Source organism: Candoia aspera, chromosome 2, assembly GCF_035149785.1.
Source record: "Candoia aspera isolate rCanAsp1 chromosome 2, rCanAsp1.hap2, whole genome shotgun sequence".
NCBI lineage: Eukaryota > Metazoa > Chordata > Lepidosauria > Squamata > Boidae > Candoia > Candoia aspera.
The window spans coordinates 65,266,259-65,289,061 of NC_086154.1; the positions used below are offsets into that span (position 1 = coordinate 65,266,259).

At 39.1% G+C, this 22,803-nt stretch overlaps 1 protein-coding gene across 2 annotated transcripts; it reads right to left on the bottom strand.

Moving 5' to 3' along the window:
* Window positions 1–505: 505 nt before the first annotated feature.
* ZNF346 (zinc finger protein 346) lies at window positions 506–22,446 on the bottom strand. Of its 2 annotated transcripts, none has more exons than XM_063292094.1 (7): window positions 22,340–22,446; window positions 14,843–14,946; window positions 14,649–14,744; window positions 13,800–13,947; window positions 13,095–13,331; window positions 6,629–6,722; window positions 506–3,315 (listed from the first exon to the last, which is right to left on the bottom strand). In XM_063292094.1, the coding sequence occupies exons 1-7, from the start codon at window positions 22,398–22,400 to the stop codon at window positions 3,210–3,212; spliced, it is 846 nt and encodes a 281-aa protein (XP_063148164.1). In that variant the 5' UTR covers window positions 22,401–22,446; the 3' UTR covers window positions 506–3,209. The 2 variants fall into 2 exon arrangements, with proteins under 2 accessions (XP_063148164.1, XP_063148163.1); XM_063292093.1 differs by having other exon boundaries at window positions 13,800–13,941; window positions 22,340–22,441.
* Between the last annotated feature and the right edge of the window lie 357 nt (window positions 22,447–22,803).

Consider the following 22,803-nt stretch of genomic DNA (forward strand, 5'->3'; position numbering starts at 1 on the left):
GACTTGTTTTCATTATTTAATCTTGCCAGCATTTGTTTTAACTTTATATTTCATCTCATCCCAAACTCTCAGAATAAAAATTCAAATGAATGAATAAAACAGGAATCTACTCTTACCCTATCACCATAATCTCTCTGCACGTTGTTCAGAGCAATAAATTGTTCATACATGCAGTATAATGCCGTATCAAAAACTTAAGTCTGTAGGCATGCTTAAGATTTTTGGTCTAAATATAAGAACAAAGCCTCTGCCCCCAACACTTTTTCTAAATATTCTAAGTTTATGGTATAGATTTACATTTTACAATATTTGTTTTAACTGCAGAATTGTGATTTTGAAACCCAGCTCTTGATGGGAGTAATTTTCCAAAGGTACAGATATTACACAAGCAAAACATACACTTGCTATGAATAGAAAAAAAACAATGCTTTAATCTCTAAAATAAGAAAGAGAATGACTGACTATTTAAGAAAGAGAAAATAGGCAAGAGATTAATGGTAACTCATGAATTTATCATGTCCCATTTGTATTTAGTCTGAACCAAAATATTAATCACTTTATTGAAGTAACAGACTACTTATTCACCCTTGCATTTGCCAAAATTATCAACACTTAGCAACTGCAAAATAATTCAGTATACAACAGAAATAAAATTCTAAAGTCAAGAGTTCATACAGGGAACCATAGTATCCAAAACTTTACAATGTAGACTGTGAAAGCTCACTAGGCATATCACAGACCAAGTCTCAAATAGTGCACAAGATACTGGAGAATGAGAGTGCCAAAACAGAAAACTTAAATGCAGAGAAAGCAGCTTAAATTAAGGTTAATGTACACATAACCACCAAAAGTCAGAAGATACATATCTGACAGATCATTCACAGGAAAATTGTCATGAGTAAGTATCTATGTGTGTATATTTATCGCAGATTCTGTCAAAATACAACCTTATACACAAGGTTATTTTAAATTCTGTTACTCCCTTTTTTCTTCCAAAGATAAATAAATTGTATTTTGAGGAAAGGAAGGAAGGCTTACTTCTGAATTTACTGGAAATAATGAGATGCAATCTCAGGACACTTAACCCCATTAAGTCAATATGAAGTTGTGAACATAAAATAGAGTTTTAAAAATAATCTCTGCTTGAATTGGGCTAAAGTGGTGGAGAATACTTTATGCCCAAAGAAAAAAGCAGAATGGGTTTGCCAGGAATGATATTCAAGGGAAATGAATTATCATTACAGAGAAAAACGTTCCTCTGTCTAACTTGAACCTTAGTGTAATAGTTCAGCTGGGAAAGTAGGGACACAAAGACAGACCCTTTTAATTTTCTTTTAAACTAATGGCTAAAAGGGAATGTGTGCATGCACACATAATAACATAATATGCCAGAGAAGCCATATATAATTATACAGGTAGCAATATTCACATATTACCATCTCACAAATATTGCAGATGGGAATAGAGCCTACCAGAAAAGATAAAAATGCCAGCTGGTACTCTCACCCAGTCAGAAGGGAATGCAAATTCACATGACATGCCACTATATAAAATTGAAGATAGTATACCCCAATTTTCATACCCAATTATGAAAACTTGCCAACAAGATTAATTTAGGAAGGTAAGCGATAATAGGAAAGCCTATGTAGGACCTAGAAATGAATTGCCTAGAAAGGATATGGTCTTCCTACTTACATTATGAAGATTGTAGATTAAACAAGCTACTAAGCAAAGGACCTCTAAAATTTCAGTAAGTCTTATGAAGTGCTGCTTCATTTGAAGCAGATAGAAGGAAAGTTGTATAAGTTAGCTGGTTTTAAACAGAAACAGATTTAAAGATGGGGTACATAAAGTGGTGACTATCTTATGGTAGCCTGCTTTTATGTCATGTAATACAGTATGATACAAAGTGAAATGAAAATTTCAACTGATTGTTTTGGAAACATTCCACTGACAGGATTAAAACAAACTTGGATATTAGCAGTTCTCTTTTTTCACATGCACAGGGAAAGGAAAGAGTCGATGTGCCAATCTAGTATTAACAGAACTGATTATACTTCTTTCCTAAAGAAAACATGTAGATAAGTCATCTTAAGCAGAATTCCCTCCTATGCGTTTGAAATTTATCAGCAAGAAAATAATAGAATTCCTAGAGAACAGATGCCTCTAAAACACATCATCTGATATCTAAGCTTGGGGTATGGTTACTGGATTTACAAAGTTGAGAAATAAGAGAGCTCACACTACTGAGAATGAAATATGCCTCAAGGGAGATTCACCCACAAACATCACTTCCACACCATAGTCAAAATGCAGCTTCTGGTTTCTCTCACATGTGTTCAAGTCTGTTAGAATGCCTCAAAGAACAAAAACTAAAAGCCTCCACCACCACATCAAGCAATTTCTCATTAACATTTTAACATAAAAGAACCCAGTATACAGATAGGTTCAAACACATTACAGTTTCCACAAGAAGAATGCCAGGAACAGAAGGAGAAGTGCAGCTCTGGGGAGGCACTGCTATTTGCTTCAGCAAAGCCCCCTCCTTCTTGTGTTTCTGAAGTAGATTATGCATACTACTAACAGAAAAAACTTTACTGAATAGACCACCAGTTGCTCCAAAGCCAACATCTGCTGAACTACAAAAGTAGTTACGAATGGCAAAATGGGTGATTTAAGAAACTCTGCACACAAACCCTATTAATTCCAGCAGGGGCAAGATGAATACAGCAATGTAACATCCCATTCTAGGCAAGAAGATAATTAGTCTGTCCATTACACCCATTCCACAAGACTTGTGTTACCATGAATTAAGAGCTTTCTTCCCAAGGTCGATCTCCTCTGGCTGTTCCTGTGTGTAGAACTCCCTTCTGCTTCTTCTAGGCAGAAGGAAAGGATGGGCTCAAGATGGAATCCCAGCAAATGCCAAGCCTTGATGGGGCCAGACAGAACCCCACCTCCCACCCGCCCCCATCTGTTATTAGTAAGAGATTACACAATGAAAACTACTCTAAAGGACTGAGCAATTGCCAAGTAGTAATTATGTCCCTTCTAGATCCTTTAGCCAATAGTTGGTTCCGGATCAGATAAACCTGTACACTGCAGGCCAGGAGGATTTCACTTAGTCAGAGGAACAGTAACACCATAGCAGGCCGGCAAAAGGGTTCACTTTTGAGCCACGAGCAATCCAGAGATAGCAGCAGTTTGCTTTAGAGGTCCTGGCTGAAATAGCTGTAGCCATCAGGGCCAGTGGTCTCCTCTCGTGTGTACAGTTGCTTCTGGTATCGAGCTGTAACGGGAATGCCTCCCGGTATGCTGGGGAGTGAGACAGGGAAGGAACAACATGGATTAAGTCAATCTATAAAACATACAGATCTGCCTACTGGAAGCTGTACTTAAATCAATACTGTGCAAAAAGGTCTTGAAAAATCTCACAAGATTTCAGAAGGAGCCACTTCAAAATGGCACATGCAATTTCATATTAAAAAACTGTTCTATATATTGTGAGTGGGAGTTTGTAATAAACTGAGCAGAGTTATACCCAAGAAGTAGTACTGCCCACTTTTGGCAGAAAGCCTCTTCTCCAACACAACTAAAGCTACAACCAGAAACTTTAACTTTGCATATAACAGCTTGATATTTAGCATACAGGGTTTGTCAGCAAGCTGAATGGATACCCCAAGCTTATAGATTTGGCTGACTGGTGCATTACCAGCACTTAGCAATCACTTACATCATAAAGTATATTGTAAAATAATACTTATCGTTTTAATCAGATGCCCCACAAGCTACTGTACTGTGCAATAAGTGATGGAATTAACTGAGTAAATTAGTATTTTGGGTAATCCAACAAAAAGAGATAATAAACAGTAGCATCCTGATCTACAGTATATGTTAAAGATTTTTCTTGCTCTCATCAGTCAGAAAAAGCAATAGGACACAATCCTGAACAGCATCTTCTATGTCAGGATGGGCAACCTTTGTGTCCTTATTCTGTCCTGTAACCTTTTTGTTTGTTTGTTTTTGGCATCAAGAGCTTCATTAATGATGTGAAGTGGCTACATCATGTCACACAACAGGGCAAAACTTGGATTTCTGGCCTTTGAGGGAGAGTGGGTTTTTAAAAATGAATTAAATATTTAAAGCTTTTTTACTGCTTATTTATCAAGCCTAAAAAGAATGGAAAAGCATGCTGTTGGTTTTTAGTGGGAAACTGCCAAATTTCAGTGGCACAACAGAAAGGACCTTTGGGGTGTCCAAAAAGGAGCATGCAGTTCTCTATTCTTTGAGAAACATTTTGCTCCAACAACAAGTCTCACAGAAAGTTTATATACCAACAGAGATTTCATAAAATGTGATTTCCCCAATTAAGCAGCTTGCCATTAATTAATGTTATGATTTGTTTGGTTCTACATGAAGTATTCTAAAAAAATTTCTGACCAAATAAGATGGCTCTCCTGTTGGCTGCTACAGTTAAAACACCAAAACTACCCAACCTGTTTGTTCTCCTGAAGCATGCAGATAAAACTGATTTTAAATGATTAAAAACTGATTCACTCAAGGAAACTGAAGACATTTATTATTTACAGATTCATGCAGTGTGCTCCCACAGAGGCCTGAGCATTTTAGCAATAGCAGTGTTTCCGCTTCTATAGGTAGTCCTCCAGTTATGACAGCAATTGGGACCCAGATTTCCATCGCTAAGCAATGTGGTCGTAAAGTACGAAGTCATGTGACTGCATCGCTTAGCAATGGCAATCCCTGCAGTCCCCGTTGCTGTCATTAAGGAAGCAACTTCCTGCCGGCTTCCAACAACCAAAGTCAGTGGGGAAGCCAGCAGGAAGTTGCAAGTCCAAGGAGGCTTGCAAGCAGGCTGGCAGGCAGGCAAGTGGCTGCTGCTGGGTGGGAGAGGGAGGGGGTGTGCAGGTTGCCAGAGAGGCACAACGTGACTGGCTAGGGAGAGCGCAACACCAGAGCAGTGGGGCGCGGGGTGGGTGCATGGATGTCAGGGATGATGCGGCTGCTGCTGAGTGAAGAAGGTTACGTGAGTGGCAAGGGAGGCATGGCTCAAGTGCAGTGAGGCTTGGGGAGGGTCACAAGGATGTGCAGGTGGCCGGTGAGGTGCAACATGAGCGCAGAGGGGCTGGGGGGGGTACATGGGTGGGACTTACCCAAGCAACTTGTGAGCTTCCCTGCCAGCTTCCCCATTAACTTTGCTTGTGGGAAGCTGGCAGGGACGGTCACAAATGAAATACAGGACTACCTGTATTTCAGAGTGACCTCCTTCATTTTGCTTCTTTTAACCTCAAAATTGCTAAGGCAGCAGTGCTGTTTGAATTTTTCTATCCTCCAGTTTTTGTACTTCCTGGAGGGCGGGGAGGGTAGAAAAAAAAGCAAGCGATTTCTGTAGGCATTCTCTCCTTTGCCCGATCCTTTCCCACTACTGGTGCAATCGCATTGCTTTCAATGTGTAAAAGAGCAAACAGCTTACTCTCTTGAAATCTCTTCCTCTCTAATCTCTCCGCTCTCCGGGGGCGGGGGTATCAGGCAAAGGAGAGATTGCCTACAGAAATCGCTTGCTTTTTTTCTACCCGCTCCCCCCTCCACAGAGCAGAGATTGGAGAGGAAGGGATTTCAAGAGAGTAAGCTGTTTGTGTACCGTGCCTGTGGCTCCCAGTCCTGAGCTGCCAGCACGATTGCACTGCTTTCAATGCATACACGATAGTAAGCAGGCACTCAATCATTCCAAAGGGCAGGGGAGAGGTTTGGAGGCAAACAAATGCCAAAGGTGTGAAACTGAATAGTCTTGTCTCTTTCCAGCCGGAAAGCACAGTCACAGTCCGTGATTCCAACTGCTTCATTTGGCGGAGTTGCCAATTAGGGTTGTTAAGTGAGGACTAGCTGTACTCCGTCAAATGGCTGCATTATTAATCTCTCCATTCCTCTCCTTAAATTTGTTTCAGAGCATTGGGAGCAGATTTGCGGCAGGCACAAATGATGGTGAGAGAACAACAGAAATTCAATTCAGAGAGTAAAAGAATATCTACTTAACAGTGGATGTACTTCATGTTAAAAAAAAAAATCCAGTATGTCCTCACTTTGCCTATTTGTCTTCATTGTACACATTTTGGCAACTTGAAGATACATAAATTACCAAACAAATAAAAAAACCACATTTTTAAAAAGAAACCTATAAGCAGAGTAAAGAAAAACAATTTAAACCAGAAAATATTGAAGTTATCTGAAAGGATAATGAGGCAAATGTAACTTGCCCATTAAGAAATAGATTTTCTTTGATTGCTTCATCATTCGTTTTTCTGCTTTGTTTTTCTGAGTGTTGGCATAGCAGAGTGAATTGCAAAGGATAGAGTAAATAGCAAAGTTCCTAAAAGTCCATTCTCAGCATCATAATTACGTTTGCTAGTTGTGAGGAATACTCTATTTAGGAATATTAAAATATGTGGCCTTTCTTATAAAAAGGAAAGCATGTACCACTAAATTCAATTTAATAAAGGGATGCAAAGCCTTTATTACCACCAAGCATTATATATCACTATACATTAACACCATTTAGTGGTCACCTCTGAAAATTACACCAGTTATTTTAGATAAAAGATAAAGCACTTACTGGTTCTTGTGCTTGAAGCCACTGATGTGAGCTTGATACTGCTCTATAGAATTCAGTACTATGTTACAGTCATTGCAGGGATATCCCTTTCCAGCTGAAAATGTTACACAAATTTGAGCATCAAATTAACTGAATTAAACAGCCAAGTTGATATTATAATTAACAACTGCAAAGTGGCATTCACAATGACTCTATGTACTGTGATGCTAGGAGTTCTAAGCAGTGCCAAACAGTCATTGCCAGTTTAATGTATACAACAGAGCAGATTTATGGACATATATCCAACTTTCCTATTTTTGAATTACAGCACCTGCAGGGAGTTCAAAACTTAATTGGAACATTAATGATACACTGTTTTCAGGATTTAAATGTGCACTTTCAAACAAAACAATTGTTACTGTGGCATGCATGTGTGTGCACAATCTGGAAAATGGCATCTGAGAGGGGATGTACATTACTGTCTTTCAGAGAGCTGCTCCAATGAAGTTCTGAGCCCACCATGACTGCTAAAAAACAAATACTGGGAGATCTGATCACTGATTTCCTAAAATATTATTCTTTATGAAAACTGTAGAACTGCTGCTGCAGAGTTATTCACTGCATTACTCTCTTTTTCAGATCCCTAAACTGTACCAGAAGGAAAGCAAACATTTGTTGTTAAAAATAACAATTAAATGGGATGTGACACAAACACACTGTTCCAAAATTTCCTGCAGTATAATATTTTGCAATTCATCTGTTTCTGGTTAGTTAAGTGATGATGTTAGAACTCTTTTCCTTAGTAAGAATTGTAAGCAACATATTCAAGTGAATATTCTGCCATGCAGTTTTACTGAATGTTTGCAGAAATGCCAGTAAAGACATATCTGTCAGATCCTCTGGGAATTATAATAATTTAAAGGCAAGAAATGTGTAAAGGTCCTCTTCTCATTCCAGAGGGAAAGGATGAAGAATGGATAGAGTATAATGGCAACAGTGCAACAGAGAGAATTTTGATTCTTAAACCACCTACCTAAATCATAAAAAATGTGCTATATGTTTCAGAATGATTCCTTATAATTAAACAGGACCAGCCATTTATAAAATCAACAGGATGGAAGTTGCAGATTGGGACAATCCATAAAATTCTCATTATGGAAGCTTTTAAATAATGCACCTCTAGTTGCTATTTCCCCTGCTGTGAACCCCCAATAACACCCAGTTATGAATCAATCTAATTGCTGTATCTGCTCAACCGTAACTGGTACCAGGGCCACGTGGAGAGCCACAGGTACCCCCGCCATGCACTGAACCTCTGTTTAGTGATTCAAAATGAGTATTAAAAAATAGTGATGCTTTATTTATCCTGCTGTTCATCCCTAGAAAGGATTAGAACGTTTCTAATTTTGGATATCAAATACTCAAGAAAACAGAGAGACCAGAAAACCTTGAGGAAAGGTACAAGAAAATAAATCATTTGAAGGCAGAAAGAAAAAATAAGATTATGATAAATTTTGTTGAAAAAGTAACTAAAGGAATTCATTATTATTTCAACAAGTTTCAACAACTGTTCATTCCATCTACTGAGAAAACACATTTTGAACTCTGGGAAAAGAAGAGAGATTTAAGCCTTTTATGAGTGTATGATTTTCCCTGTAGAGGATTTCACAGATTTCATTATAAAATCCATGTATAAAATCCATTCATACATGGATTTTATAATCTGTGTATGAGTGTATGATTTTCCCTGTAGAGGATTTCATGACTACAGTAGTGAGATAGGCGTTAGTTATGAAGAAAACCATTACCTGCCTGCCAAATTGTTATGGAAGCACAAGGTAATGTTGCTATCTAGTGTTTTGCCTACCTTTTTTTTTTGTTGCTTAGCCCAATTGAAAAAAATAAGTGCATCTGTACGTAAGTAGATACTACACCTAGACAAACACTTTGGTCAGTAGAATTGTCTCCAGGCAGTCCTTGGTTAATGACCACTTGTTCAGTGACTGCTTGAAGTTATGACAGCACTGAATGAGTGGTGGTTATGACTGGTCCTCGAATTCTAGCTGTCCCAGCACCCCTGCGGTCGCAATCTGGGTGCTTGGCAACCAGCTCGTACTTACAACGGTTGCAGTGTCCTGTGGTCACATGGTTGCAATTTGTGACCTTCCCTGCCAGCTTCCCACAAGCAAAGTCAATGGGGAAGCCAGCAGGGAAGATCACAAGTTGCTTGGGTAAGTCTCCCCCACCCGTGCACTCTCCCTCAGCCCCTCTGAGCTTGCACACTGCTGGCTATCTGCACATGCTTGCGTACCCACCTGGCTACTTGCGCACCTCCCCGAGACTCGCGCCCCACCACACTCATGCCTCCCCCAACAGCCATGCACCCTCCCTGAGCCTCACAGTGCTCACTACACCTCCCTAGCCACCTGGCAGCAGCCATCCCAAGCCCAGCTATGCTTGCGCTGTGCCTCCCCTGCCACCTGTGTACCTCGTACATCCTCCCTGAGCATTGCTGTGCTCACGCTGTACCTCCCCAGCCACACACACACCCTCCCCAGCCACTTGCACACCCTCTCCACCCTGGCAGCAGCCACTTACCCCAATGACTTTGGTTGGTGGAATCCAGCAGTAAGTTGCAAGGAGGTACTCACTTAACAACCCACAATCCTCACTTAACAACGGCAACGGGGACTGCAGGGATTGCTGTCACTAAGCGATGGGGTCATGTTATGTTGCACTTTACAACCGCATCTCTTAGTGACAGAAATTCTGGACCCAAATGCCGTTGTAACTCGAGGACTACCTGTACTTAAATGAAAACAGGGATAAATGGAGATAAACAGATATTTGGGGAGAATATGGTTGTGATGTCACTGGCACTCGCAAGATTGACAGTTGCCTCCCAGATGGGAAATAAAGATCCCTCTGTCTCAAATTGGATCTTCTTGGGGAGAAATGCTTACTTTAGCACATGGAGTAACTATGTTTAGCCAAAGAAGAGATCCTCCACAACTTTTGTGGATGTGTTTTTTTGTTGTTGTTCTTTGGGAAACTGCAGGCAGAAGAGAGACAAGCAAGATGTTGTGTGCCAAGACTAGGGGTGGGGTGGAGATTTAAGATTCTCCTTCAGTTTCTGATTACAGTTGGAACTTGCAGAAAGGATTTTGTGGATAACGAACTGGCACGGAGATAAGATCTGTTTCAAATGTCTGTTCTGTAGAATAGGAAAAGTTAGCTAACGACTGTGCTAAATCTATGGGATTAGTCTAATGTATTGTTTCTATGCCTCAAACTTACATGTTTTATGAAAATTAGCACCAATTTACATCCAAGTTGCTTCTAAATAGGAACATCATCTCGAGATCTGCTCAGGTCCTTATTTTTCCTTGCATATTTTTCCTTTGGAAATTCTTCTAAAATGTTGTCTGTGATTTGAGCAGCCCTGTATTTTTATTTCTTGTCACTGATTATTTTGCTCAAGGCACAGTTAAAATGGGAATTTTTACATTCTTTTCTTTCCTCTTTAAAATGAAATTTGATTCTACCTATCTCTTATGAGATGAATCTTTATCACCACAGAGGAGGAGGAGGAGGAAGAGGGGAAGACTTCCACACCCACATGCCTCAATACTATAAGGCCAGAAGGGAATGTGATAGAGTTTAGTTCTTTTTAATACTTCCCCCCCTTAACTTGTCAGGAAAGTGCACAGGCTGAGGGAGCCTTACTCTTGCCTATGCTGGGGGAAGGGAGGAAGGATGCCAGGCAAAGGCATCCCTAATATGTGGTGGCTGTGTTAAGTACCAAGCCATTATAACAAGGCAGCAGCAAGAGTTAGGCTGCACACACCAAGACGATTTCTGGAAGAGGAAGCTTTAGAGCTGCGATCTTTCACCCAACAGGCTCAGCTGTTCTACTATAAAGAACTAAAAACAAACAGATAAAATGGAAAGAAGGTAGATGAACAAAAGTAGTTTCCTAAGCATTGCCTAAAAATAGAAAGGGCATCAAGAGATATCATGAAATGCCTATGTGAAAATTGAATAGTCATGGATTAAGGAATATTGTACGCATCAAAAAAGGTGAATTATAAGAAAGATCCTTTGATCCTTTTATAAATTTTAAAAGTGAATACATTACTCACTACTCGGATGAGGTAAAAACTTCACAACCTACCAATGGAAGAAGATTTGGAAGGAATTTGCTTTGGATAATGTTGGGATTACTGTGTTCCTACAATTTTTGTGATCATGAATTTGCCTATGCAAAACAGCTTCTCCAAATTCTGGACATTTTCCTATCCAAAATTGTTCCAGAAGGTTCTTCTTATAACTTGGAGTAGAAATTATAAACGTGTATCAGGAAAATATTCTTTTTTTAGTATGTAAATTTAATATTATAGATCCTGCTTTTAAACATTTTTTTAGAAACTATTATTTCAGCCACAGAATGAACTTTTGACGTACAGTAGGTGTGATCAAATATAGAACTAGTAATCTAGCAAAGTTTATCATTATAAACATCCAGATTTGATAAGATTCAGAATGTAATAAACAGAACAAACCTCACATAAAAGGTAACCGTGACTGCTTAAGCACAGCTATGGAACTTTTACCTTTCATTTGCTGATAATCTCACTTCATGAAAATATAGATTGTGCTAGGCTTATGTTTCTCTCTGAATCTTTTATTTAAAAATGCCGAGCCCCCATTTCTACCAGCAACGGGACAAATCAGTTTCATTTCCTATAGTGTTCACATTTTTTCAAGCATAAGGTTGCTCAACTCTGAGTCCACAGTTAAAAATAAAATCTACATAAAAGAGCCAATGCTCTAACATACAACTTTCCTTTTATAAGTTTTCCTAATGGTTTATTTTATTTTCATTTGGGAAATGCAAATTAAGCCAGTTCATAATAAAAACTTTGGTCATGTATGCCATCCACAATCCAGGTAAAAATATATAGTAAAAGTAAATGCTCAATGGGTAGTTAAGATGATAATTCTATCACAGGTCTCTGCAGAGCAAGTGGGGAGTTGTAGGAATACAAGAAAGTAAATGAATCAAAATCTTCAACTTGAAGTAAGATGAATAGCACATACAGAGGCACAAAACTGGGCAACCTGGAAGATATACTTGGGTTCTTATCAGATAAGAGGAGCAAGAAATAGAAGTTGGACTCTCTGCCCAGAAATGTCTCCAGGATGGGGTAAGATAAGAATCATCCTAGAATCCCTGTAAAGGGAACAACAGAGGAGCATATGGCTCAAAGACTCAACTGAGCCATCCTCACATGGGCATAGGTGATGGTATTCTTATAGCGTCCAAAGAGGACCGCTGAGGGGAGTGCATCTAGCTTGACTAAGGTACATGTCCTATGAAATTTCAATATTGTGATAGATAATAAACAAGAGGCTAGTGCAAACCCCTTTGGAAGCATCCATCAAATTATAGGACTAGACACTAGGCTTGGATTAGAATGAAAGTCTGTGCCCCAGATCTACTGCTTTATTTGCAGTAGTTGTTTTTAAACATTTCTTTAAAAAGATATTCTTTACCACTTTGGTATTATTCTGAGATGTCTATCTTTCTGGTACATATACAGCTTTCCTATTGATTTTGATTTAAGCTCTGTCATATGGCAGAATATCAGGATAAAAACTAAAAAATCTCTGTGTTTTATACTGATACTTAAAAAAAATGTATACATGGGGCTGCCAAGGATTTCCTATTCAAATTACTGACAAGTTCTGTAACCTGTTTTTAAAAAGTATACTTCGCCAACGGTTCATTCTTCATTTACTTACTTCAGTTTAATTAATCCCTGTGAAGCATTTTCCTCAATTCTGAATTCTAGTTTACTTCTGAACTACCAAATGTTGTCCTTATTTTGACATGCTTTCTATTTACAGTAATGGTATGCATCATTTACATCACTGTCAACATTTCAATTTCCCACTTTCCCCCCTTTTTTTTGCATATATTGCACACCTATTCTTCATTTTGTTACAAAAATCTTCCACACTAGATTGTAACACTATAGGCACTGATGCCTTGTTTTTGCAGCTTATGAAAAATTAAAAATTAGACATAGATATTCCCCCCACCCATCCACTTTTGCCACTGTCTTAGGCACTGGCTTCAGCCCTCTTGTTCCTGTTTTAGTGTCCAACTGGATTTGGGGGAGGGTGTTAAAGGCATTTATGGGAAACTGAAAGGCTTCTTCTCCCAAGCCCAGAATTTTCAGGATGTCTCTTCTAATCCTCTCCCTGTCTATGGGGAGCAGTTCCAATCTAATCACTCTGCACATGAGTACATCCACTATACTGTAAGACATATGAGTATATCGTGTTTCCAATTACACAATACAAAAGAGAAGCAGCCCAATATCATGTGTGACGCTAAAAACAAAAGGAAGTTCAGTTATGGCATTATGAACATGTACAGCTGATTCTGTTCTTTATTCTGAAAGCCTTCCGTAACACTCACCAGTGGAAGCAGCAGGCTCCTCAGGAGTCCTCCCATAGTGTGCCATTAGCTTAAGCTTGGTTTCTTGCTTTTTGTGTTTCTTGCCCACATAGTGTTGTTTTGCCATCAATGGGTTATTGAATGTAGCATGGCAGAGATTGCAGAATTTGTCTGGGTCAGAAGTGTTTTGGTTCTCTTCATTAGAGGACACGGTAGTAGGAAGAAGGTTAGTAGGCTGTTTCTGAATGGATACAGCTGCTGCAAATATAACCCAAAAGATAACAAACAAAAAACCAGAGATGAAAGAGTAACAATAAAAGCAGGGTTTCACAAAATCAGAACTATCCACAATATCCTCACAAGACCAGAAATTTCCATTCTTATTCTGCAAAAAGGCTGAATCTTTTTAGCACAGACACAGACACATGCACAAGTATATGGGTTATAAAACAGATTGTCTGAAGTAGCAAAATGATGCAAGGATATATATATTTTGGGTGCCTCCATCTCTCAGGCATTTTACGTCTGCATCAGTTGTCAAACTTGGGACATCAATGTGCAAATTCTCAACTTAAAATATATATTCTTGAACTTTGTACATACTAGTGAGGACAGGGACTGCTGTATGGTGTTTGTACTATAATGGATATGAACCCTAGACTATTCTGACAAGGGTTTTTTTACACAACACCGGGAGACAACTCCTCTGTATCTTCCTGATCATACCTTCTGTTTTAGGAGACTGCTGCTTCAGTTTCAAATTCTTGGCATGAGTCTTGCCTAAGTAGTGCGAATTAGCCACAACAGGTGAAGAAAAGGTCATGTTACAGATGGGACAGCATTTGTTCCTGTCTTCACCGTTGCTGCTCTGTTGCTTGTAAAAAGGAACACAAACATTTACTGGGATTGAAGGGGCAAAAGCAAAGCATACTAAAAATGTCCCAAGTTCAGAAACTGAAACTTGAAATTGTTAGCACAGTTTCACACTATTCTTTACTGAATATTGTTGTCTATTTAAAGCAGATAGTGAAGTTAACACAGAATTATTCAAGTAGGGATGGAGATCTCTCTCTCTCTCCCACCTTTATTATTTTTATAAATAACTCAAGGCAGTGAACCTATCAAATACTCCTTCCTCTCCTATTTTCCCCACAACAGCCCCGTGAGGTGAGTTGGGCTGAGACAGAATGCCTGACCCAAGGTCAGCCAGCCGGCTTTCATGCCTAAAGTGGGACTAGAACTCTCAGTCCCTGGGTTTCTAGCCTGGAGCCTTAATTAATTTACTAGCGGGCTCTTATCTTCAAACAAATGATAGGATAAGAGAGAGCTCTAGTTTCAAATAGGTTTATTATGTTTCTGTAACAATATTAATTCACAATTGTTTCTGAATTATAGTCTTCTCTTAAGCTTCTTTATTTTCAGTGAAGACTGGATTAAACATTTTTGCAACAATGCCTAATGCCAAAAATTCTCTCTGGAACATTATACTATTGGCCAAGACTTGCTACACTGAATGCACCTGATAAATTCTGTGATGATGTGCATGTTCTTCTTTGGAGTTCTGACTGGTATTACCTGCACTGTATCCAGCTTTATTTTCTTATTCTGACTGAGTTCCTCTTCCCCGCGGATAGCCATGTATCGCCGAACTTTGTTTGCATGCTTCTTACTCTGAAGGGAGAGAACAGAGGACAAGAACACTAAGCATACCTAGGATCTTTTACACACGAAGCAGCAATTTCAACAGCTACCTCTAGTTTGAACCACACCTGATAATGAGCAAGCTTCTGGGATTCGGAGATGAGCACTGCACTACATACTTTGCACTGGGTATCTGTGAAGATGTGGCTATTTTCTTTGATCAGCCGATCCACTGCAAAAGGCAAGAACATCATGATATATATGTACATGAATGCGCACACATGTAAATAATTTAAAAACTAGGAATTCTTGAAGTCACCTAGCAATCTTCAGGGGCTTTTCCAGACTAATACAGAAGTCAAATTGTGACAAATATGAGTTAAATGTTTTGAAATGACAATTTTCTAATGCCTTAATCAGACAAAAAGCAAATACTTTTTGAGAAAAAATATTTTATTAATTTAATTTTCACTGCACGCTCAACTGAACAAAAAACAGTCTCCTTCAACTTGAGCTTGACTCCTGGAGATTTCATGTCCACATAGTTTCTTGGCAACAACCTAGAAATGGCTTGCCATTGCATTCTCTTGTATTTGTAAACAATGTAATTTTAAGACAGCACAATTAAAGGCTCAACATTTCTTTTAACTATTGATTCACATTCATTTTAAATACAATGCCAATGCTTTCATTAGTCTTCAGCTAAAAAGTCACCTGGTTAATGGAAATCTTTCTGCAAGAAACTACAGTTCTAGCATTGTTTTCTGCCTACAAATCTTCAACATTTAGCACCTCATATTGTGTCAAAAAGAAAAAGATCCATTTTATTGGCTATTCTGACAATCTGTGTAATGGTCAGTGTGACTGTATAACTATCTTACACCAAATGATTGCTATTTACACATGGATTAAGAAGATGTAAAAATAGTATGTGTGGGTAGAGAATCTCAGCTGTCATTGATCTGTAATTGTCTACAAAACACCCCCCATTTAATAAACTCCAACAAATCACTATACCAACATAACAAATTGCAAATACTGCCATTAACCACATAGGGGGAAAAATCTAATAAGAATTGTATTTACTTGTAGCAACAGCAGAACAGAGCAGGAGTTATGCTCAGAGAACAAGAATTTGTGGAAATTTTGTAAAACGAAGAGATTTATTGTAGGATAAGCCTTGTGGATTAAAGTCTGCTTTGTGGTTTTTGCTTTTTGATTTTGTAAAGAAGGTTGTGGGAGCAACAGAACCATGAAACACATGATGCTCATTTCTGATGCTATTTGTAACATTTCTATGCAAAAATCTATTTAACAGACAAGACTCATACCTAATAATGATAATTGGGAACAGCCTTTCTAATCCTGATGACAACTGTCACCTGCTAAGCATTCCAAATGATTACTGAAAATCCACCAAAAGTTTAAAGAGGGGACAGAGATATTCTCCCTACCTGTTTTTAAGCTTTGGAAGATTCTGAAGCTCAACAAAGGAAGTAGCTACACATTAGCAATTCAAAGAAAGACAGAAAATACACGCTGACCATTTGGGGACCTGAGTTCTAAGAAGTGTCACCACTACCAGATGTATAAACAAATCCATATTATACAAGAGCAAAATTCTCTGCTACTTGTCAGACAAGAGGCCCAGTTCTTCTCTCACCCAAATCCTCCTTTGCCTTCTTATTCTATCTTCAGAAATTTTCTAGTGTCCAGTGCAAGTGCAGGAATACTGCTTATCCTTCTCCACATTTGAGTTGAGGATGGGAACCAGACCATGTTTACTCATGGCTGGGATTCAGAGAAACTATTTACAGGGGTTCTTGTCTTCCCTGGAGATGTAATTTTAAAAGATGGTGTTGAAGATCTCCTACTGGCTTATTGCTGGAGAAGGTAATCTGGGCCCACTGAGATGTTCTGATAATTAAGACAAGTTCTCAGGCTCAAAATTCCTTATTTATTTTGCAATCAGCACACAGAACTTACATTCTAACAAAAATAAGATGGATCCAATTATCATGAAATCTGCTTACCACTGATGTAGAACAGTTAAATTAGCACTTTAAATTATGCTCCCAAGTGGACCAATATGTCTATCATACCAAAGATTAACAGCAGTGGGATTTCTTCTGGTATTCTGAAATCACTGCAAAGTCTGCAACTGTTTCTGTCTTTTCTTAGGATCAAGTATATGTCAATAGGCTTCATGACTTCAGACAGAGCTTCACAGAAGCTTCAAATCTACCTGACCATGGTTCCTAGATTGAAAAAAGGAGTAATCAACTTCCAGATGTTGAATTACAATCACCAGCATGCTGGCTGGATTGCTAGGAGCCAATATCTCAGCTGTAATTAAAGGATCTCATATTCTCAACCCTGACTTAGACAATGATGATTTTACTGATTTTACACTATAACCTTTCCCCAACCCTAAGCTTTGGGAAAAAAATTGAAGTATTAGAGCTGAAAAGGCATTTAAGAAAAAGTCGGATAACCTGCAATATTTTATTTTCAAGGGCCTAACTCGTACTGATTAAATAACAAATGGTACTATGTTAATTTAGATAAGTGTAGAAACTTAAAGGTTTATGCAGATATACATTATAGACAGACTACATCTTAAATTATCCAATTTGATTTTGTACAAACTACAGAAGCTAACTTAAAATGTGAGATAAAAAAGGCTTATTTAAAAGATTATGCCCATATGATCCTAGCTGAACATGAATTAACAGAAGAACTTGCTGCATGAGTACATTCATTGGAGATTATTTCTCTTAAAATACAAGACTATTACAAAATACGATACAAAACTGCTCCAGATGCTGGTGCTTATGTTTAAAATGATAAAGAACACATATGAAGAACTAACTCTAATTCAGAACAAAATAACTGCCCAGTCCACTTGTATGTGGTCATCTCCATTCCTCAGCAGCTTTCTACGAGACCTATAGAGCTCCCCCGAGGGAACTGCATGCTTTTCCTATCCATTCAGACAGGCAGGGGAAACTGAGCAGGAGGAGAGAGATGGGAGTAAAGAGAGAGACAACCAGCTACTGAGAAAGATTTGGGGCATAAGAAAGACTGTTGTCTGCAGGCAACTGTATTATTGATTTAAAATTCTTTGCTATAGGGAAGTTAGAGGATGTGGGTTATGCTATTTCTGCCATTGTATGATCTATGTATGTTGTGCTTTTTTTCAGGAAGATTGCCAAATGAAAAAGTGTACACTATGCAAGACTATAAAAGTCTTAAGCCAACAACCAGAGAAGCATATTTTTACTGTATTTATGTTATTCATGGGCTGTGTTAAAGTGAACTCATTGCTATAGCTTCTTTGCAGAGCTAAGGCTGATGAACTTGTCTGTGTAACCACATGCTGTAAAAAGCATGTATAATTGCTATTTCAACTACTTGTTACAGGGTTTTTAAAAAAAAATTGGCAATTCTTTTGATAGGTTGGGTAATAGGTAGCACTCAGCATAGATTACCACCATATCTCCTTTTGTGACCTTAGGGGAAAAACTGAGGGAAAAAGGTACTTATTTTCAACTCCCACTGTTCTCTATGGTAAAATACTTAAAAAATATTTCTAGTGGGCTTGTAAAGAGAATTTGCAGAATAAATTTCTTAATGCTATCACTGTAAAACACAAACCATTTTTTTAAATCCAGCCACTAGCAAGGCATCAAGCTTCAAACATGTCTGAATTCACTATATTTATTTTTACCTGTCACAACTGGACATGATACCAACAGGACAAAGATAATTGGCTAGGTGGAGCTTTTAGAGCAATATAAAAAACATGTTTTAATAACTGAATAACCACATTTCACTTTTCTTTTTAAAAAGAAGCATGCCCATAAAAATGTAAGAATATGTAAATAACTAAATATCCAACCAGCATAGCAAACAAAATAAAATGAATATAGTGGGAAAAAGTACCTTTCTGGTCACCAAGATGGACCTAACGGGAAAGGGTTAACTCCACCCCTTCCAGGTAGAAGACAATCTTAGGACTTTTTCTTGTCCTATAGAAGAAAGCCCTGCCTTTCAGTTGCACATACTGATTTCAGCTGGGTATAGTTTAACTTCTGTATTGAATAACAACTTTAAAAAGTTTGCTACCCACAACAAAAATGAGAAAACCAATCAATGTGTAATAGTTAACAAATATGCTGTAGTTAACTGCTTGTCCTGCAATTGTTTAAACTGACTCTGATTCTGTCCTCTTTTGTAAGGTGGGACTGTCAGGTCTATCTTTCAGAAACAAGAAGGTAGTTCATGATTAAGTTCAACTGCTTTCTTGATCACTGAAGTTGGAGCCAACAGGAAAAGGATATATTACACATTCCTATGGAGAGTCAGTAGAGTTTAAAGCATCCTCTGTAGCAGCATGTACCCAAAGGCTCAAACTTGTCTATTTTATGTTAAATGAATGTGGATGAGTCTGCTCAGGTCACTGTCCTACAAATGTCTATCAGCAGGACCCCCACTGTAGATGTAGCAGATGGATTGTGATACTGGAATGGAGCTGTTTCTTGTCAATGCTTGTCAATACATTCTTTGACCCAACAATTGACAGTAAGTCATGTAACTCTACAGGAACTAGTAGATATCTAATACTAATAATACTAATATCCAGTAGGTGATTATTGCTTCCTTTATCCTGACCTGCTTCTCTCTGGTTTTGAAGGTAGGTGAAGGCAAAAACCTCTCCCTCAATTTTCTTGTCAACTAAAGAGCACATCCTCACCAAGCAGGCTCTAACACCCATTTGTATCTGCATGTGGGCTCCCAGGTGCACTGAATTTTTTTTTAAGCTGTCCACCCACCTGGGAAGTGATGGCATTAATCTGAGGAACATTTTCCTTGGATCTTACCTTCTCTATCTGTGTGGAAGCATGTCTTGTTGGTAGACCTGGGAACTCCAGCGACTGTTTCCCTACCCGCTTCTTGCTCAAATAACGATTAGGGTGAGATCTCTAGGCCAAAAGGATGAAGTTGGTCTTCTTTAATACTTTCTCTCCTCCTTCACAAGGGCTGAAGGATTTTTTTCTTGTTTTCTATTAGAATGGAATTAACAGATGTTCCAAATATCTTTTTTTACCAATCAATGCTTAACTGAGTGGTAGGCTCTTGGTTGGTAGTCCACCAGCCAAAGCCCTAGCCACAGAACCAGCAATGCACTCCCAAAACCATTGAAAGTAAGTACTGTTGGTATCATCAAGTGATGGTTCAGGCGCCAGAGGGTCACTAATATTGGTACCATCCAATGCTCACTTAGGTCACGTTGTACCTCATTCGTGGAGAGTGAGGGAGGCTGCCAGAAGATTTTTACAGCTGACGGGACCTGGCACTAGTCCACTGCTCATTTGCTACCTGAAAGCTCCTCTGACTGATGTAGGTGTGTGGATGCTCCTGGAGTGGCCCAAATCTAGGTCTATGAAGTTAGACAATTATTTTCACTGCAGTATTCCCTCACTTTAATTGTTACTCTCCAAATTGGTTTTCTACTGCAGCTGTTTTTTGGTATGATCTACTGTACTTGCCAGAGTCCTTCCCATTGCAGTGGTAGTGCCCAAATGTTTATGATTTGTACAGCCTCAGCTGTGGCTTGAATTCCTTCTTTTCCTTTTCTCTCTCTCGTTTGTTGTCCTCAAAGTAATACTGAGAGAAAAGCTACTGCTTCTCCTAGTTAGCAAAACTAAAGTCTGAAAGGAGTTTCCTCTATAACATAGGAAGAAGTCTTAAGATCTTCTTGCTAGAAGAGGTGGAGTTAAATCTTCCCTGTCGCCTCTATCTTTGGTGACCAAGAAAGACGCATTTAAAACACGTCAGTAGCATTAAATGCAGCATTTAAAGAGATGAAAAGTTTTCTAGGCTGAAAACTGGCAATCCTAACCATAAAGTTCAAGATTCTGATGAAAACTGAGAAAACACAGCATCAGGCTGATTGAGATATGTGCAACTAACCTTCAAATTTCTGCATTTACTGCATCACCACATACTCATTAACACCTTCCCACACATTGCTTCTATTTCATTATTTTCCCCAAACATTTAACTCCCTGATAACTTATCACTTTTACTGTAACCAGTTACTTAATTACCATAATGATTTCTCTCTCTCTCTCTCTCTCTCTCTCTGTATATATCCTGCCTTTTTTGATCAGGTACCACCTCTATACTTCTTCTTGAGTTTGACTCTAGATGTGTGATGAAAGACTGAATGAAAGACTTGGCCCTGAAAAGGTTGCCCATCCCTGATTTAGACATTATTTAAATCCACAGTCTGACTTCCCATGGTGTTCTAGAATAGGCAACCTACCCATAGAACTGTCAGCCAAGGGACAAGATCTATAACTATTATTACATGTACCCTCACTACTGATTCATCTGTGATTTAAAGAGATTTCCCAGCAAGATATTAGCATCCTTCTATGATAGGAAGGAAATCTAGAACACTGGCAGGAAAAACTGGCCAGGTCTGAAGCAATACTATTTCCCTACCAGGTAACAAGTCTCTTAGGTTCTCAGAAGTCACCTCTGCAGTTTAACCCTTTCAGTTTCTAATATGACCTGTTAAAATATCATCATATTTCACTTTCCTTTAGCATACCCTTCCTCAACATAGTGCTCTCCAGATATTATGGACAAAACCTGTCATGTGACATATCTCCCCAATATGTTTGGGCTGTAATCTGACATATTTAAAGAGCAACAATTTGGGAAAAGCTGGTTTGGGATTTCACTCTGGAAGTTCAACTGGTACATATAATGAGGTAGGCAATATATCAAGTAGGATAAAACCCAATGCCATGAGTGAGTCACTGGCAAAAGTCACCAAACAAACCACACAAAATTGACTCAGTCTGTTATATTAATTTAGAAAAGATTATAAATATATTATTATGTAGCTTTTATCCCTTGTGTTTGAACTATAATTCTTATAAGCACCAGCTATCATGGCCATTATTGGCTGGAGATGATGACGTTTCACAGGTCTACTCTTCTGGAAGATTCCAGGTTGAGGGAGGACTATGTAAACCACCGGGAAAGAACATTTCTCTCATCACACCACTAAATTACGTAAGAGAGACACTAGTTCTAAGTTGCCGACAAAGAGATGAGTGGCGCCTCCCTAGTACAATGGAAACGGTGAAGTCTTACATCATCTTAAAAAGTAACAAATTTAAGGTAACTTTTCGAGAGCTTGAACTCAATCAGATTCCCGACTTCTTGTCATGACTAATTTTTGTTTAATCTGCAAACGTCCTTAAACTTCGTGTGTCTGTGAGTTGTCGCCGGTAACAAATTCAACAAAGTCTCCGGAACTTAGCTTGGCAAGAGCTGGAAATGTTGAAGTACCTTCGAAGTAGGCAGAAAGCAATCCACGAGCGGGGAACAACGTTTTGAGCAGCGCTCGTTCTGCACGTGATAACTGGGGGAAGGCTCAGCAATCGGTCCCAATCCTGAAGCCCCGCCTGAGAGCGCGGGGAAAGGGTAGTGGCCAACAGCCCCAGTCCTATTTTTGACGCAACATGCTTATGGGAACAGGTAGGAGGATAAGGTACAAGACACCGGTCCTCCGCAACAGCAAGGCAGAAACACCCCAGCCTCACCTGCCTCCTTTCCCACCGGCAAGGCTGAAGCGTCCCCGTTGCTACCCGCTTCGTCCGCCATCTTCTTCCAGCGTCGCCGCCCCCGAAGTGTCTGTCTTCTCCCAGAGCTCCGAAATATCGCGAGAGGTCCCGAACCAACGCACGTAACGCGAGAGTTCACTTCCTTAACCGGGATATCAAAAAGATCGAAACGGGCGACGGAGGTCCCTGTTCTCGCGACACTTGGTTCAATGCCTATTGAAGGAGGCCACGTGACTAAAGCCAAGTAGCCGAGCGGTGGGCGTCTTCCGCTTCTCGCGGGAAGGGAAGTGTTGATCGCCGTCAACTCCGAGCGTTCAACTGTTCAGAGTTCTTTAGAAACGTATATACTTCGTGCAATGCATAGAAGGACTAAATGCTGTATATCTCAAATGTGCAATCTTATGTCCGCAGGAATTCCATTTGGAACTGTTCCGACTAAACCA